Source organism: Atta colombica, unplaced genomic scaffold, assembly GCF_001594045.1.
Source record: "Atta colombica isolate Treedump-2 unplaced genomic scaffold, Acol1.0 scaffold236, whole genome shotgun sequence".
In the NCBI taxonomy this organism is placed as follows: Eukaryota; Metazoa; Arthropoda; class Insecta; order Hymenoptera; family Formicidae; genus Atta; species Atta colombica.
Window position 1 is genome coordinate 1,079,621 of NW_017259334.1, and position 11,589 is coordinate 1,091,209.

An 11,589-nucleotide genomic window follows, 5' to 3' on the forward strand; every position below is an offset into this window, starting at 1 on the left:
CCGTAACATTTAATACGTCCAAAAAAATTTATATATATAATTCTGGCATAAAATTTATTTTTTTTTTTACTTCCAAACTATTTTGCACATTACGATAATTATCTCTACCCTTTCCTATAATTAAAAATGTTCAATTAGAAAATTATAAAGAAATTAATTAAATTATAAGAACATTGCGTGTCGTGAAGCACGGATTTTAAAGACGAGATTTATTGCTAGATAGAGAAATTATCTAAATTTTTTGTTTTTAAAAAAGCAAATAAACTGTTCAAAGATATTGTAGAAAATTCATTATTAAAATTAATTATATTCGATATGACAATGATAAAATTCTTTCATTCTTTCTCTGAATTTTATCATTTTTTCATTTCATGTAGTTCACTAATTATTTCATCGTATCGTGACTGAAAGCCACGATACGACACATCACGTAATATAATAATGTCAATATCAATTAAAGATTACGTTTCTTAGCTAATTCTTCGTCGATTTTCAAATTATCCTATCAAGTATAAAAGCAATATAACTGTATTTATATCATACAGCACGGTTATTACCGGCATGAAGCTCAAGAGTTCATTCGAGCTCATTCGAGCAAAAACTTAAAGAGGAATCAGATCATGAAATGTATATACGTTCGCATGACTCACTATCTAGATATTAAAACAACGAATTATCTAGCGCGAGGACAAGGAATTGCAGAATTATGCGGCAAAGGATCGATTCGTCTCGTCCGACGAGACGGTTCGATCATCGTCCTTGTCTTCGTTGAATGCCCCATGGGCGGATCTCCGTCCTGCCAAAAAAAGAAATGATCAGAGAGAAATGATTTGGCTGTGCTGTAAAAAAGATGCGGCCCATATATGGTGCAATTGAGACAACGTCCGTTACGTGCAGGTCCTGCCTAGTGACAGCGAAACAGAACTCCGTCGAAATTTTACAGAGAATTCGTTATTCTCAAAAATAGATCACGCGATTATGTTCTTTAAATTATGATCGTGGAATCCAGAAGGAGACGAGAGTTGATTTTTGATGAATAATAATTCGAATGAGCGTCAACGGACTATATTGTTCCGCGGTGGAGAAATTATCGATCGGGCATGATGAGTGCTGCGGTCCAGCAACTGGCCAATTGTCGAGCGGCATGACGTCACCGCCGACCAATCAGCGCGCACTGGAACGATCGATTCCAGCGGGTATAAATTGCGCGTAGTAGGCACCGCACGCCCAATAGTCGCTGGTCGCCGATCGTACGTCGTATAGTTGTTAGCAAAAGCTCCATTACTTGCTTTCGCCAACTATCGATCGCTCCGTGGTGGCTATATCCTGTTCCATTTTCTAAGAGGACAACGAACAACCCATAATACAAAATGGTAAGTTACTGAATTGTCGGATTTTTCCTTCTGCGAGCACGATCACAGCTTTTGCCCTGTCGGCGTCGCCCATTCTCGTCAAAAACGACGGCCATTTTGTAACGGTTAAACGCCGGCCGGTCGTGGCGTTTGCTAAATTTAGATTGCATCACTCCTTTATCCGAAAATTGCAAAGATTCTTATCGCGTACCCGTTTAATTCTTGCTATTATTATTCTCTGTTACTCGGAGAACATTGCTCTTCGTTATAAGTCCAAGTATTGAAACATATTCTATGAGCAAAGCCATTGACCTCGATGAATCATTTCAGAAAATCAATATGACGCTTTCCCTCAATTATGTACATTATTGGAAGTTTCTAGCTAGAAACGAGTTGATACAAATTATTAGCTATGTTTAATTCGCTCATCGAGCGATCGGATTGCTTCCAAATTCTTTTCCTGAAATATTTTACTCGATATAGTGTATGTTACATGTATCATATATCTCAAGTAAAATTTTTTTGTAATTGTAGTTTGTAGTTCGGATTTAAAGAATTAATCCTCTTCAATCTTCGATGAGCAAGCTGCATTCCGTTATGTTTACTGCAAATACTCTATAATACACGACATAATATATATTATAGATTTTCAGTATACGCAGTAAATATATTGTATATATAATGGAATGCATCCTTTAAACGCTCCCATTCTGTCTTTGATGAGTAAGAGATTCCATGATGGCGCTTTCAACTCTAATGCTTTTATCTACGAGTTTATTTGATGCTACAAATATTTCGATTTTGTGATCCATCAATTAGTAAAATTTTTTCTTTCGATTAGTCAATCAAACAAATCTTGCAATATTTATAATGCCAAGTGGACTTCATTCTTTATCGTCCATTAGATGTAAAACAATAAATGCAGTCAAATCATATCTTTGAATGCTATCCAGAGATAAAAGGCACTTAACATTTAGATACAAATCTAAACAAATATTGTCTTTGTTACAATGCATTTAGAGAGGTAATATTTGTCATTCTATCTTTATCATTATATTTCATTATATTTGGAACAAATAAGAATATAATAGAATAATATAAATAGCACCTTCCTAATGTCATGAAATGTTAAGAAAGATAGAACGATGTTTGTGTTGGCTTATCATCAAATGTAAAATGCTCAATGACTTTTGTATCAATATGTTGCTAGGAAGCTCCAATATTAGTCATTTGTCATTGTTTTATAAAAGCCTGGGCATGATACGATGAGATGTGAATTAATTTTTTAAATTCATTTAGCGTGAATGCATCTCAATCCACGTTGGACAAGCTGGTGTACAGATTGGTAATGCTTGCTGGGAGCTGTATTGCCTGGAACATGGCATTCAGCCGGACGGTCAGATGCCATCTGACAAGACTATCGGAGGTGGAGACGACAGTTTCAACACCTTCTTCAGTGAGACTGGTGCCGGCAAGCATGTACCCAGAGCTGTCTTTATTGATTTGGAACCTACTGTAGTCGGTATGTATATTTAGCCCTTACTCGTTAACATTGATATCTAACAAATTTTACTTGAATATTTGTACAGATGAGGTTCGCACTGGAACTTACCGTCAGCTCTTCCATCCGGAACAATTGATCACTGGCAAGGAGGATGCTGCAAACAATTATGCTCGCGGTCATTACACTATTGGCAAAGAGATCGTTGATCTCGTGCTGGACCGCATTCGCAAGCTCGCAGACCAATGTACCGGCCTGCAAGGATTCCTCATCTTCCACTCATTCGGTGGTGGTACCGGTTCAGGCTTCACATCCCTATTGATGGAGCGTTTGTCTGTTGACTATGGCAAGAAGTCGAAACTCGAATTCGCTATTTATCCCGCACCACAAGTTTCCACTGCCGTGGTCGAGCCGTACAACTCTATCTTGACGACGCACACTACTCTTGAGCATTCCGACTGCGCATTTATGGTTGACAATGAAGCGATCTACGACATTTGTCGTCGCAATTTGGATATCGAGAGACCAACCTATACAAATCTTAATCGTCTGATCGGCCAGATAGTATCATCCATCACGGCCTCTCTGCGATTCGATGGTGCCCTGAACGTCGATCTAACGGAATTCCAAACCAATTTGGTGCCCTATCCGAGAATCCACTTCCCGCTAGTAACATATGCGCCTGTTATTTCGGCCGAGAAGGCTTATCATGAGCAACTCTCTGTTTCGGAGATCACAAACGCCTGCTTCGAACCAGCTAATCAGATGGTCAAGTGTGACCCGCGTCACGGCAAGTATATGGCCTGCTGCATGTTGTATCGTGGCGACGTTGTACCCAAGGACGTTAACGCAGCAATCGCTACCATCAAGACGAAGCGCACCATTCAATTTGTCGATTGGTGCCCCACCGGTTTCAAAGTCGGCATCAACTATCAGCCACCGACCGTCGTACCCGGTGGCGATCTCGCCAAAGTTCAGCGTGCCGTCTGCATGTTGTCGAACACCACTGCCATCGCAGAGGCCTGGGCCCGTTTAGATCACAAGTTCGACCTTATGTATGCCAAGCGTGCATTCGTGCACTGGTATGTTGGTGAGGGTATGGAGGAAGGAGAATTCTCCGAGGCACGCGAGGATCTCGCCGCGCTCGAGAAAGATTATGAAGAAGTTGGAATGGATTCCGCAGAAGGCGAGGGCGAAGAGGGTGCCGAGGAATATTAAAATGCAATCATTGCTCGCCCTTTTATCTCCTGATTTTGAAATATCTTATGTGTTTTGAAATAAAGTAACTGAATCCATTTGCCACGCAAATTTGTGTCTAATTGATACATTGTCCTTATCTTGAATCACAGAACTTTTTCATCTGTCAATCACACTAAAAATATCAAACTTGTTTATTATAATGTTACTTTTAGCACAGCGTTCAGATAAATTTTTTTACAATGATTACATAATTATATCATCATCATTACAAAACAAATTTTATTTAGCTTAAGTTTTCTAAAATAAGTTAAAAAAATTCAATGGCTTGTCATTACGTTTTTATTGTCTATTCAGAATGTGTGTTCTTGTTTTTCAAAAATAAAGTATAGCTTTTTATTAAGAAAAAATGGTAATTTAAAAAAAATTATAATACTATTGGAAAAATAATTTATATATTTTTTTACAATTTTATGATTAGACTCATTACGTCCATATACAAATATTCACATATTCCTTTAAATTTAATTAATATTTAACTACAATATATTTCGTAAAAAGTGGAGAAATTTTATCGAATTATGTTTATCCAATGAACTGTTTAAAAAACATCAATGATTTATGTAAATTTGAAAAACTAATTTATAATTTAGCAACTTCAATTCAATCATCGTATTCCAAGACAAAGTCTTCATCATAATTAAATTCTTCGTCCTCTGAATAATAATCCAGATATTCGGCGTGAAAATCAAAATCATCATCGTCGTCCAGTTCGTCGGGTATCATACCGCGATATAACATGTTGAAACATTTGGAATCCGGATTTCGAAAATGTAAGTAAGGCGCCTCGGGATTCAGCCGCGTGCCGCACAGCCAACAGAAATACGTGCCGCAGTGCGAACAAGTCATCTTGTTACAACCATCCGATTTCTGAAAATTCGCCAACATACATGTTAATCACTCATAATAATAATAAGTATAATCTTGTAATTTGTATCTATGAAACAAATTTGATTTTGTACCTCGATTGCAGTTTTACAATGAGGACAGTTGTGACTATTATCATTAATCCAATTTTCAGACATTGTATTCTCTAACATCGTTTGAAGCTGTCTCTTGCCATAATGCTTTTCCATTTCGGCCTTCTTCTCATTGCTGGCTGATTGATATTCATTCAATAATCGTTGTTTCTCAGCTATTAATAAAATCAACAAGATGTATATTAATATTAATATAAAATATAAATTCTAAAAAAGTTCTAAAAAATGAATTTTTGTTTGGAACTAAATGATATAAAAGCAAATAATGTGTTATATGGAGTGGTGTAAGTCACTTTTGCAAACTTAGCTTGAAGTCATTGATCAATCTACTGAAGCAAATATGTTGAAAAAACTTTTTGTTTCTCGAAAGTATAATAAAGTGATTTATACTATTATAGCTTTTCATATAGTAGAATGCAAACATTACCCACAGGATTTCGACGCATACCTGAACTAATTTTGCAGGGTTCTACCCCATGATAAACCATCTTACAACGAATACAGAATGCATATTGACAAACGGGACATCTCGCCATGTTATCATCAGGATCGCGAGTGACTGGATACTGACAGTGTCGTCTTGGACAATAAACTATATCCATCATAGTATCTAACGTAGTACTTAACAATAAGGAATCGTACTTTGAAAATAACTCCGAACTTACCAACTCTTTTACCTACAATAAAACCGATTATCACAAGTACACGATAAAATCAGTAGAATACTCAATATGAATGTAATATAAATATATAATATAAATACAAAATAATTAACATAATATGAAATAGTTACTTGGCCGGGCGTAGCCTCAAACTTGCACTTCTCTTCAGGACAACAAATATTCTGTACATTTCCATCTTTGATTTTTACTTCAAAATAACCTTTAATGCAATCTTTACAGAAAGTATGAGCACAAGGCAAAAACTGTGTGCAATGTTCCCCTGATTTGTCAGTGAAGCAAATATTACACGTGTAAAAATTCTTTTTGAATTCAATTTGCTTTCGTTTCTCGTTATAATCGATCAACATCTGAATAGGATTCCTACCGATCGGACAGTCTAAAATGGCTCTTTTGTCGATGACACTGGTTTTTTTGGACATGCCACTGTCTCTATTGATTTCACTGTTAGATTGCTTGTTAGGCTCATTTACTTCCTTGTTTGTCTGCGAGCCTTGTATTTTTTCCACTGTTCTTTTGTAAGATGTGTACATGCAATCCATATCTATACGGTCCTTTATCTTTAAATAGCTAAGCGTTTTATCCTGGAGAAACTCTACCCAAATGAACAAGATCTCCTGCTTGCTGTTCTCCCATAATGTGTCGAGCTTTCTGCATAACTTAGACAATACTACTGGATACAACCAAGAGGAGCATAACATAAACGTAGGTGCCGATATGGATGGATAATCCTCCGGCAGTGTAACGTGCAATGTCAAGGGTGGTAGATATGATATCTGTACTTCCTGCGCCAAGTCCACTTCGTGTCTCAGATCCTTGTATGACAAATGACATTTTGCTGGCAGATTTACAAATATTTTAAAAGTACATTCAAACCGGCCGTTCTCCTCGTGATACGAAAATTCTTCTTCAGTGTAAATGCTTTCCAACGCGGTGACCTCGTCCTTTTGTTTCTCGTAGTCCATCGACTAAAAAACAGAGCCGATTATCGGACTCTAAATCATGCGTACATTTTCCGATAATGAAAAAAAATCTCTTACTCACCAAATCTGGAAGCTCTGAACGTTTTAAATGGGTTACGTTAGGCCTCACGATTAATCGTGACGCACTTTGCGATTTGGCTATCAAAAGCGGAGCATGTTGTGGACGACCGTTTGAGAGGAGGAGGTTATGCACTCGAGTCGAATTCCGGAGCAATTTCACGTTTGAATAACTGCTCCGAATAACTGCGAATTCGTCACGCGGCTTGTTCGAGGATCTTAATATGCCAAGTGAGACACAGGTAGAAATCTCGTACACTGCCTCGTGAATAACTCAACAATACGTAACAAGACTCAGACCACGATGAAAACTTGATGACACTGCGCGTAGTGCACTACACAGCGCTCAACTACTTGACATGACTAATGTTTTTTTTTTTATGGTGAAAAGTCAAATAAATGTAAGAGTACATTATTAGGAATAGTACATCGTAATTATTTTTTAAATATAAATAATTTTAAACAATAATATTAAATAAAATATCATATGTCATTTAAATCTCGGTATAAACATATGTTGTTTTATGAACAAAATCTAATAAACGAAGCAAGATTCTACCGAAGAATACTAACAAAAACAACTAAACGTGATAAAATAATCACAATTAAAAAAAGAAATGATATATAAACTCAGAGAGAAAGAAATACAGTTCTTTATTCATTTATATTAAATTTCATTTCGATATTTATTTTTCCTCGATATTTTTCTTCAATATTTTTATTATTTTCGGCGACTTATCGATTTTCGAGGAAGTCTCGAAATGTCTGTAGTAGCCAAAATGGACGTGTTCTTACCTCGATCCGAATATTGCATCATCTTTAATTTTTCAAAGTTTTTCTATAAAGTTTAATATTTTATTTATATTATTCTATTTACTTTTTTATGCGGTTATACTGAAAATTTGGATTTGGTTACTATATATCGAAAGAGACGGTACTAACCTAAAGAAGATCTTCGAGACATCGAGATCATCGATACGCATACATATTACATGGCGGCGCCCAGGAGATAAATTTTCAGTATGTGTTTAATCAGTACAGTTGATGCATTATGTTACAATGTCATATCGTTGACACGTCGAAGTTGACACGAAGCTGACGTCGAGTTTTCCGTTTATCACGCTTATCGCTCTCGTCAGTCGTTGACTCGCAAGTGCTCGAAAACCGAGACTGATCCGAACGTTTGTTATTCAACATTTCGATGAATACCCAGGACGAAATGTTGAAGTCGTCAATCCCGATGTATGTCAACGCGGTGATGTCCGTGTGTGCGTTCGGCTTGACCGTACACCTGATTCCAAGGATAAAATCCATGTTTGTCCAAGCTAACCTCTACGGTGTCGACATGAGCAAGAGGTGCAGTGGAAAAATGTGAGTGAGGATACCTGAACTTAATACTGTTTAAGCTTCATCGAGCTGATTGACTCTACGATATACATTTGTTAATTTTAATATTAAAGCACGTAATTATAATCTTTTTATCGTGGAGTTGATCAATTTGCCTTTCCAAAGGCTCATTTGAGTATGAAACATTTCATTGTTTTTATATATTTTTCTATCGATCGTATATAACAATAAGTCTATTCTTTTTGCACCAGTTCATCTTTCTTTCTTTTTTCTGTAGAAAGAAAGAAGAGGAAGAAAGATGAACTGGTGCACAAGTTCAGCTAAAAAGAACAGGCCTATTGTTTGACACGCAACCTGTATTTTTACAGACCGGAGGCGATAGGTGTTGTCACTGGATGTGTATTTCTTATAACAATGTTTCTATTTATTCCTGTACCATTTACTGATTGTCTATTTAGGAATATAAATTTTCCACACAATGAGGTACAATACAGATATCAGTTAGAAAATGTAGCTAATTTCCTTCTTTTCTATTCTGATTATTGAAAATTAAATTAAAGCTGCTTTTTTAGGAAATATAGTTGTTGACACAAATATTTTATGTTTGTTATTCATTGAGAATATCAAGGAGGAATGACGTTTGTATCGTTTCCTAAAAAGAAAGCAACCTCCTAAGATTAATCAATAACTTGATTGGAAATGACTTACATTTAATATAAAAATATAAGAAATAGAGATAAAATATAAGAAATAAGATCTAAAATATGATATTCTATATTATTCTCTAATTTTAAAACATACATAGATCTGTAACCAATGTAAAGCACAAGTTTTCTATTACAGTTTGTTGATTTTCTGGCTGCATTATTGTCCATATGTTGCATGCTACTCTTGGGTTTTGCCGATGATGTTTTGGATCTTCGTTGGCGGCATAAATTACTTCTGCCAACTATAGCATCTTTGCCATTACTAATGGTTTATTATGTCAACTTTAATTCTACGATAATCATTGTACCAAAACCATTGAGATCATGGTTTGGTTTCTCATTGGATTTATGGATTTTTTACTATGTATATATGGGAATGTTAGCAGTGTTTTGTACAAACGCCATAAATATATTAGCTGGGATAAACGGTTTAGAGGTTGGGCAAAGTTTAATCATTGCCACAAGTATTCTTATCTTTAACATTATCGAGTTATTTGGCAGTCAATGGAAAGCACATCAGTTTTCAATATATTTTATACTGCCTTATATAGCAACTTCCCTCGCATTATTCAAATTTAATTGGTAAGTTAAACTAAAAAAGTATTTTTATTCTAAAATATTAATAATAATAATAATTATATTATGATAATATGAATAAAAAAAGGAATATTTGGATAAGGAGAATTTCTAATTGTCATATAAGTTGTATGTATAAATCATTTAACATTTATATTTTATCAACGTAATATTTTAGTGTATAAATTTAGTATAATATTACATTAGTGTACATTGAGTATTGAGTATGAGTTAATATCACAGTCGGGTGCGACCAGTACGTCAGTAGTAATCTAGTTTAGCGTAAAAATTCTCTACCAACCAGTCGTACTTCCACGTGTTATTGAGAATCGTTTCTGGCGCGAAGTAGGAATCCCTAGACTTGGAGACTCTTAGAAGATTGGTTTTACCGTCTAACCATAGTCCACTACCTATTAGGTCCTCTACAAACGGCACATCAATAGTCTTCTCGATATAAATCTCCTTAGACTGAACTTTATTGCGAAGATCGATAATAATATTTGCGGGTGCCTGGCACAAATTACAGTACCACCCGCCGTAATGATTCAAATCTCCTATGACTAATCCCAAAATATCTCTCTCGCTGGTGTCTCCGTCCAACTGTTGTCGCAATACAAGCGAGTTGGATTGATAGGCATTGCGCATCAAACCGACGGTGTATGCGCCAAGTGTGATCGTTGTCTTGAGCGGATGCTGCCAAAAGAAACCGTATATTGACCATCTTAATCTAAATCCGATGGGCTGAGGCCAACCGTCGTAAACTTTGAGGAACATTAATGCCCTGGAGTTCAGTATCTGCTCCGGCTCTGTTGTCACATAAATGTCGTCATCCTTTAGATTCTGCACCACAGTCTTGATTTTATCCCAGATGTATCTCGATACTGTCCGAGATGGTTTGTGGGACTTGATCGCCACATTGATGTACAGAATTTTCTTTTGCTCTCGCTGTAACAGTCCTTTGGACAGTTTGTGCCGGAAATTATCCTCCGCGTTATTGAAATCACAAATTACAAAAAGATCCACCACGTTGTAGAGTTCCTCCACTATCACCTCAGCGATCGCCGAGTTGTAGTCGCTTATAAAAAAGGTATGAATAATATGCCTGGCAGTTTTGCGACGTTTCAGGCTAACGTTCTGCTTCGACGCCATGATTGCCCTCCACACGACTTCTGGTTGTCCGCAATCCAAACCATGCCATCCTTGATTGCAGATACATCTTTCCAGATGCTCATTGCTTTTCATTTTATGTTGGTCCACACCATATTTCCAGCATACGGTATGATTGAATACTTCAAACAGCCTAAACGTCTTGACATCTTTCAACGCTACCTCCCCATTGATTGTCTGGTAGATTGATAACTTTTTACGATTGCCCTGATTTACGTGCAGTTCCTTCAATTAAAAAAAAAATTATAATAGTTCTAAAGTATTTTGAATAAATACGTCGGTTTATGGTCAATCATAAATTCGCAGCACCTGCGATGCCTCAAACTTGACGAAACTGACGGATGTACGAGTTGTAGATACAGCTAACTCGGGCGGCGGAGTTGTGGCGACATAGATCATAACAATCAGAACTTGCAAGACCAATAGAGTATACAGCAATGCCAGCTTCCCATCTAGACGGACCTGCATGGCACTGATCCCTGCGCTCAGATAGTTCAATTTCTCATCTTACGTTCCCGAAGAGAAATCTTGCTAGCTGTCTGAGACATCTTCGTTGAAATTACAGTCTCATGAATATCATCTGAAAACATAATCAGTAACTTAAATTTATATTTTTATCATTTTTGATTTTTTTTTTGTTAAAGAGATCCACAATATTCTATACCGTGCATTTCTAAAACCCACTCTAGACGATCTATAACTCAATTTAGAATACAGGAAATTCTATTTATAATTTTATGTGCCGTGCAGAAAACAATTGAATCGGAATGCATACGCATGTGTGTGTGTGTGTGTGTGTGTGTGTGTGTGTGTGTGTGTGTGTGTGTGTGTGTGTAAAATACATATTACATATATATATACTATATATTACAGTACACACGTACACATATCAAAGAAGAAATTTATCCTGAAACTCGCGGATTATAGATCGTCTCGAGTTGAACGCGAGAAATTCGTTGACCTCATTTCTCGATACAATTTT

General features: G+C 36.4%; 4 protein-coding genes across 7 annotated transcripts in view; 2 read left to right on the forward strand and 2 right to left on the reverse strand.

Annotated features, from left to right (window-relative positions):
• Window positions 1-1,210: 1,210 nt before the first annotated feature.
• Window positions 1,211-4,161, forward strand: LOC108688612 (tubulin alpha-1 chain). The gene is made up of 3 exons (XM_018194941.1): window positions 1,211-1,373; window positions 2,652-2,874; window positions 2,942-4,161. The coding sequence occupies exons 1-3, from the start codon at window positions 1,371-1,373 to the stop codon at window positions 4,069-4,071; spliced, it is 1,356 nt and encodes a 451-aa protein (XP_018050430.1). The 5' UTR covers window positions 1,211-1,370; the 3' UTR covers window positions 4,072-4,161.
• Window positions 4,162-4,674: 513 nt separating this feature from the next.
• Window positions 4,675-7,140, reverse strand: LOC108688611 (E3 ubiquitin-protein ligase RNF14-like). The gene is made up of 5 exons (XM_018194940.1): window positions 6,815-7,140; window positions 5,884-6,738; window positions 5,539-5,767; window positions 5,073-5,245; window positions 4,675-4,980 (listed from the first exon to the last, which is right to left on the reverse strand). Exons 2-5 carry the CDS (start codon window positions 6,733-6,735, stop codon window positions 4,714-4,716), a joined length of 1,521 nt encoding a protein of 506 aa, XP_018050429.1. The 5' UTR covers window positions 6,736-6,738; window positions 6,815-7,140; the 3' UTR covers window positions 4,675-4,713.
• Window positions 7,141-7,622: 482 nt separating this feature from the next.
• Window positions 7,623-11,589, forward strand: part of LOC108688615 (UDP-N-acetylglucosamine--dolichyl-phosphate N-acetylglucosaminephosphotransferase) — a 5,912-nt gene continuing 1,945 nt past the window's right edge. For both annotated transcript variants that reach the window (XM_018194945.1, XM_018194946.1), the window contains exons 1-3: window positions 7,623-8,181; window positions 8,526-8,640; window positions 9,001-9,446. In XM_018194945.1, coding sequence (XP_018050434.1) covers window positions 8,012-8,181; window positions 8,526-8,640; window positions 9,001-9,446 — 731 coding nt within the window. In that variant the 5' untranslated portion in view covers window positions 7,623-8,011. The remainder of the gene's footprint in view (window positions 8,182-8,525; window positions 8,641-9,000; window positions 9,447-11,589) is intronic.
• LOC108688613 (beta-1,4-mannosyl-glycoprotein 4-beta-N-acetylglucosaminyltransferase) overlaps window positions 9,358-11,589 on the reverse strand; it is a 3,269-nt gene continuing 1,037 nt past the window's right edge. For 2 of the 3 annotated variants that reach the window (XM_018194944.1, XM_018194942.1), the window contains exons 2-3: window positions 10,917-11,187; window positions 9,358-10,832 (exon numbers count right to left, since the gene is read on the reverse strand). In XM_018194944.1, coding sequence (XP_018050433.1) covers window positions 9,702-10,832; window positions 10,917-11,075 — 1,290 coding nt within the window. In that variant the 5' untranslated portion in view covers window positions 11,076-11,187 and the 3' untranslated portion in view covers window positions 9,358-9,701. Of the gene's footprint in view, window positions 10,833-10,916; window positions 11,257-11,589 lie in introns of those variants that run through there. The other variant, XM_018194943.1, reaches the window with a different exon arrangement.

Bases quoted from the DNA above. Each gene is read 5' to 3' on its own strand.
- LOC108688612 (XM_018194941.1), top strand. The intron at 2,875-2,941 runs GTATGTATATTT...ATATTTGTACAG, and splicing joins TTTGGAACCTACTGTAGTCG to ATGAGGTTCGCACTGGAACT.
- LOC108688611 (XM_018194940.1), bottom strand. From the start codon at position 6,735: ATGGACTACGAGAAACAAAAGGACGAGGTCACCGCGTTGGAAAGCATT. The intron at 5,246-5,538 runs GTATGCGTCGAA...TTTTATTAATAG, and splicing joins ACCCTGCAAAATTAGTTCAG to CTGAGAAACAACGATTATTG. The intron at 4,981-5,072 runs GTACAAAATCAA...GCGAATTTTCAG, and splicing joins ATTGTAAAACTGCAATCGAG to AAATCGGATGGTTGTAACAA.